Source organism: Lactuca serriola, chromosome 7, assembly GCF_051521515.1.
Source record: "Lactuca serriola cultivar US96UC23 chromosome 7, Lser_US96UC23_V15, whole genome shotgun sequence".
In the NCBI taxonomy this organism is placed as follows: Eukaryota; Viridiplantae; Streptophyta; class Magnoliopsida; order Asterales; family Asteraceae; genus Lactuca; species Lactuca serriola.
Genome location: NC_136414.1, coordinates 135930495 through 135936698, shown reverse-complemented (window position 1 = coordinate 135936698; position 6204 = coordinate 135930495). Strand labels below are relative to the sequence as shown.

Sequence of the window (6204 nt, the reverse complement as noted above, 5' to 3'; positions counted from 1 at the left end):
AGCCCAGATAATAATAAGATCCTCACTTAAACTATGTTTCGGCCTACATAAGTACTAGACGAAATTGATATTGTTGAGGTATACTGAAATGTTCCAAGTACTCCTGACCAAATTAATTGCATCCCTTATAAATTAACATTCAATTACCCCAGGGTGATGGGTAAAAACTCTCCTCTAACTGGTTTTCTTTTTTAATACATGCCTTTTGCAATGATGAACCACTTCCCCTGAGAGTAATGATTAGTTGCATGAATATAAAGCCTATATACATGAAAACCTTTATTGAATTTTGGAATGAAGCTAGAAAAATATTGTTTTAATAATCAAGTTAAAGATTTTGGGCTCATAATGCTTTCATTAGATACCAACAATCATCTGTCAAAAAAAGTTATGGGAATATTTAGGTGTGTAACAATTATCATCATTGAATACTCAATAAATATGGTTTTATTACTAATCTTTCTTTAAATATGGTTATTAGGCTAGTCTATAACTATAATTTTGATTTGCAGGTTCTGTTCACTAGTCGATGATGAACACAAGTTTTTTTAGTCTTTAAGAATGAAAGACTAAAACTAGCTTATGATAAATGTATTCTTTAAGAATGAAAGATCGACACCAACCTATTCTTACAGAATGATAGACCGAAAAAAGAGGATTGATGGTTCAAGAATGGTACACGTAGTGTTAGTTGGTTGAATATGAACATAGGTGATAAAAAACAATGAACAATGAAAAAGAATGTATGGTTTTTGTATTTCAGTTTGGTCATTTGACAAACTGATTATTAAAGAATGTAATATATATTATATTTTTTTGTATAAATTTTTCAAGAATGTTGTATATTAAACAAATAATGTAGTATATATTACAAACAGATTCTTTAAGAATGTTAATTCTAGAAAGATATATTGAATGAATTTGTATTCTTCGAGAATGATAAAAAAAATATATGGGAAAATGAACTAGAAAACATATTTGAATGTGTTAAAGTCGTATTATATACTCTTTAAGAATGAAAAAAATATATGTGAAAATGAATTGAATAATTTTTTTAATTAGGATAATTATGTTCTCCTTAATTTTCTCAACTTCCTAATTGAAAATTAATCAAAAGATTTATAATTATTATTTCTAATATTTTTTTTATTAAAATGGATAGTTTATGTGTGTTGTGTTCCATTGTAACTACTATACACCATACAATCTTAGCCATGTATAAATCTCATCTAATGGTCCAAAACTTGTCATACACTCATACAATATATGTCATTCACATTTAATCCCAACACTATATATATATATATATATATATATATATATATATATATATATATATATATGTTTTGGCGCACTTATTTTTATGATTTATGGACGATTCGGATGATTTTTCCTATTTTATTATATTATAATAATCATGAAACACATAATATTCATATAATTTTTCTTTATTACGTCAAATAGGTTACAATTGTTGGCCGCAACTATTACTTTGGTTAATGCTTGTTATATCTTAACTGACTAGCCGGAATCTGCGGGTGTTACACCGAACATGAAGAAGAAGAGGAGTATGAAAGCTACGAAGCTCCCACCTATGACACATTGTTGGTCCTTCAGGCATTGCAAGCAAAGGTGACACACGAGGAGGCCAATCAAAGAACTCAACTGGTTCATACTAAATGTCTTGTAAATGATAAATGGTGTAGTGTAATAGTGGATGGTGGTAGTTGTACTAATGTAGCATCTAGCGAAATTGTGGCAAAATTGGGATTGGTCACAATGAACCATCCTAAACCTTATGTTATCCTTTGGCTAGATGACAATAGAAATATAAAAGTTACAAAGTAGGTAATGGTCGGCTTGACGATGGGCTCGTACAAAGATGATATCCTTTGTGACGTAGTTCCCATGGATGCTTGCTACGTACTTTTGGGTCGCCCTTGGCAATATGACCGAGACGTGACACATAGAGGGCGGAGCAATGAATATGAATTAAAACATAATAACAAAAAAATCATATTAAAACCAATGGCGCCGCAAGACACTCGTTCGATAAAGAATAAAGAAAAGAAACCAAATCTTGCAATTTTCGCCACTGAACAGGAGGTTGAAAAGGCGATTGATGGTGGTGGCATGCTATACCTAATGGTAGCTAAGGATAATGAGGCGGGAACTCCTCTCTATGATGACGTGGCAGAATTCTTACAAGGGTTTAAAGACATGTTCCCTGACTATTTACCATCGGTCTTGCCGTTGATCCGTCGCATCGAGCACCAGATCGATCTCATCCCAGGAGCTCTATTACCAAACAAGGTGGCCTATCGATGCAATCCCGAGGGTATGAAGGGGTTGTAAAGGCAAATTGATGAGCTCGTGGCCTGAGGATATGTTCAAGAAAGCCTTAGTCCATGTGTCGTACGTGTATTGCTCGTACCCAAGAAAGATGGAACATGGAGGATGTATATCGACAACCGGGCGGTCAACAATATCACCATCAAATATCATTTCCCAATTCCCCATCTTGATGACATGTTATATGAACTTCACGGGTCGACTGTATTTTCGAAAATCGACTTACAAAGTGGGTACCATCAAATCCGTGTACGTGAAGGGGACGAATGGAAGACGGCGTTCAAACCGAAGCATGGCCTTTATGAATGGACCGTGATGCCTTTTGGCATCACGAATGCCCCAAGAACGTTTATGAGACTAATGAATGAAGTTTTTAAATATTTTCTTGGTAGGTTTGTGGTGGTTTATCTAGACGACATCTTGGTGTATAACAAGATTCGTGAGGAGCATGGGAGTCATTTGAAACAAGTGTTCAAGACCCTAAGAGCCCAAAAACTCTATGAAAAAATGGAGAAATGATCATTCTTCATGGACAAGGTGAAGTTCTTGGGGTATGTGGTGTCCAAACTGGGCATATCGGTGGATCAAGCCAACTCGACGCCATCAAGACGTGGCTGGCCCCCAAAACTATTAGCGACATTCGATCATTCCATGGCTTGGCGTCCTTTTACCGGATTTTCATTCGTGACTTTAGTACAATGACGAGTCTGATTACCAACTGTTTAAAGAAAGGTGCCTTCGTGTGGGGAGTGGATGCTCAAAAGGAATTCGAGGCGATTAAAGAACGATTGTGTTCTGCTCATGTTTTGGCCTTGCCCGATTTTTCCCAACCTTTTGAAGTAGACTGTGACGCAAGCATGGTGGGTATTGGTGTCGTGTTGATCCAGGCCAAGTGACCTAATACTTACTTCTCATAGAAATTGGGGGGAGCTTGTTTGAACTATTGCACCTACGATAAGGAGTTTTATGCCACTGTGCGGGCTGTGGAGCATTGGAACCATTATTTACGTGCTAACCATTTTGTTTTGCATTCAAATCATGAGTCACCAAAATACATCAATGGTCATCAGAAGTTGAGCCCGAGACATGCCAAGTGGGTGGAGTTCTTGCAGTCCTTCCATTTTTCCTCAAAGTACAAAAATGGCAAAAGTAACATGGTGGAGGATGCACTATCTCGGCGTTACGCTTTACTGGCTACACTCGATGTTCGCTTGCTAGGCTTCAAGGCGTTGAAAGACTATTATGTAAATGATGTAGATTTTCTTGATGTATTTGTAAAATTTAATAGTGGTTCACAGGGAGAATACTTGGTGCAGGATGGATTCCTATTTAAAGGGAACCGTCTTTGCATCCGAAACACCTCATCAGGGAGTTATTGATCCGTAAGGCACACGGGGGTGGATTAATAGGTCACTTTGGAGTGGTCAAGACTTTAGAGGTTCTCAAAGAACACTTCTTTTGGCCCAAGATGTTGGGGGGATGTAACTAATATCGTGAGCAAGTGTGTGACGTGCCACTTGGCTAAAAGCTCATTCAATCCGGGCTTATATACTCCCTTACCCGTCCCAGTTCGCCCCTGGGAGTACGTATCCATGGACTTTATTGTGCCCCTGCACCGAACTCAAAGGGGGTAAAGATGCAATTATGGTAGTTGTGGACCGGTTCTCAAAAATGGCCCATTTTATTGCTTGTCACAAAACCGATGATGCTAGTGTGGTTGCTGATTTATACCACTGGGAGATCGTTCAATTGCACAGGATTCCGAAAACAATTGTTTCTGATCGTGACTCTAAATTCTTGAGTTACTTATGGAACACATTGTGGAGGAAATTCGGGACAATGCTTTTATTCAACACATCACACCAGCCACAAACGGATGGCCAAACCGAGGTCACGAACCGAACCTTGGGTACCTTACTGCATGGATTGGTGAGCAAGACACATAAAGATTGGGATGTGAAATTAGCGCACACCGAGTTTTCTTACAACTGTTTGCCTACCTATGCAACAAGCCATTCTCCCTTCGAGGTAGTTTACAGCGAGAATCCTTATTTACCATTGGATCTAATCCCTTTGCCCAAGGAGGAGTTAATACACAAAGACGCAGATGCTAAGCTGAAGTCCATGATGAAGCTACACACTCAGGTTCGTGATCGTATCAAAGCCATTAATGCCTCGTACAAGCAGAAGTCCAACAAGAACAGAAAGGCTCGGATATTTTCGAAAGGCAATTTGGTTTGGGTTAATCTAAGGAAAGAGCGGTTCCCCGAAAAGCGCAAGAACAAGTTAATGCCCTGAGTAGACGGTCCTTACAAGATATTCGCACGTGTGAATGACAATGCATATAAGGTGGAACTCCCAAGAGAATACGAAGTGCACACAACTTTTAACATCGGAGATCTCTCCCCTTATCTTGATGATGATGACCTTGCAGAATTGAGGTCAATTCCTTTCAAAGGGGGAAGAGATGATATATGTTTGGTCCTAGATAGCCCAATTAAAAATGGATTACTTGCCAAAGAGGTGGACTTTACTAATTTGGGCTTTGGAGTGTGCTTGATTTCATGGATTTGGGCTTGAAATGGGGTGGGCCGATTTGTTTTTGGCTACATGGAACTTGTGACCACGTTTTTTTGGACTTGTTGGTGATCATGGAAGAAATTTGAACCATTTCCTAGTCTTGTGTGTAGCATGGACGAAAATTGAAGAGTTCTTGGGAGTTTCTAGTTGTTATTAAAGTAGTTAGTGAACTAGTTAAATAAAAGCTCTTAATGATGAGCCTTTTCACTTTTGTAACTCATGGTTCCTACCAACTATATATAGGGCCAATTTTCCATGAATGAAACATGACTTGAAGCTTGGTGCACTTTGCTCTCTTATTCACATAAGATAGGTCTTTTATTGTGTTTTTGTTGTGTGTCAATAGGTCTTGGCATTCAACCTAGTTCTTGCTTCAATAGTTCTTGAGGTAAGAACTAATCCTATCCTCTTCCCTACCCTCATAATATTGTGTTCTACCCCTCTCTCCCTTCCATCCGAAAAGAGTCCCCATACACGCATCAAGCTCCCCCATGTTCTTTACCAGGAATGCCATGGGCTCCCCCATGGTCTTATATCCAAATGGCATGGGCTCCCCCATGGTCTTGTATCCAAATTTCATGCCCCCATGGTCTTTCATATAAGTATCACAAAGACAACTAGCATTCCACATAGCAAGTAATGGGCCGACATTGGTGCCTTCGACCCATGGACTTAGTGAGAAGACTTAACTCACACTTCTAAATCTCACGTATGAACCCTGGCTATTGGCTAACAGCTCTCAAACCTATCAATAATAAAACAACACCCAATTAACAATTGGGTTCCAATACATAATCATAAGTACAGACTTGGGGTAAAGAAACCATTTTACCCCTAACCCAGCTTGGTCGAAGACCAAGGACCAAACTCACACCCTGAAGGCCCAAAAGACAAATATTCAACCAAGGCCTAATTTTCCAAATTGGACAACGACGGCCACAGACGCGCTCCACCTTCGTTGACATCAATGGTGCCAACCTCGACTTGATTCCCGATCTCCCGACTGAAACGACGTCCAAACGTCGGTATTTGTTACATTATTCCTATTTCCTAGTGATTATTACATAGTATCTGAATTATCGCACATGTCTTAACACACACACACACACACATATATATATATATATATATATTCCATATGAACATAAAGGATAACAGTAAAACTTCCCCTGTTCGAGTATCATTCCAGCTTATCAAGTTCCTGAAAACACACGCGTTTTGAAAATACGTCAGCATAAAGTTGGTGAGTCCACAGGTTTTGACTATGAGTAA

At 38.7% G+C, this 6204-nt stretch overlaps 2 protein-coding genes across 2 annotated transcripts; both read left to right on the top strand.

The window, feature by feature from the left end:
• The first annotated feature begins 1866 nt into the window (after nucleotides 1-1866).
• On the top strand, nucleotides 1867-2355 carry LOC145064379 (uncharacterized). Its single transcript, XM_079011843.1, has one exon. The coding sequence runs from the start codon at nucleotides 1867-1869 to the stop codon at nucleotides 2353-2355; it is 489 nt and encodes a 162-aa protein (XP_078867969.1).
• Nucleotides 2356-2867: 512 nt separating this feature from the next.
• On the top strand, nucleotides 2868-3248 carry LOC145064377 (putative mitochondrial protein AtMg00860). The gene has a single exon (XM_079011842.1). The coding sequence runs from the start codon at nucleotides 2868-2870 to the stop codon at nucleotides 3246-3248; it is 381 nt and encodes a 126-aa protein (XP_078867968.1).
• The last annotated feature ends 2956 nt before the right edge of the window (nucleotides 3249-6204 follow it).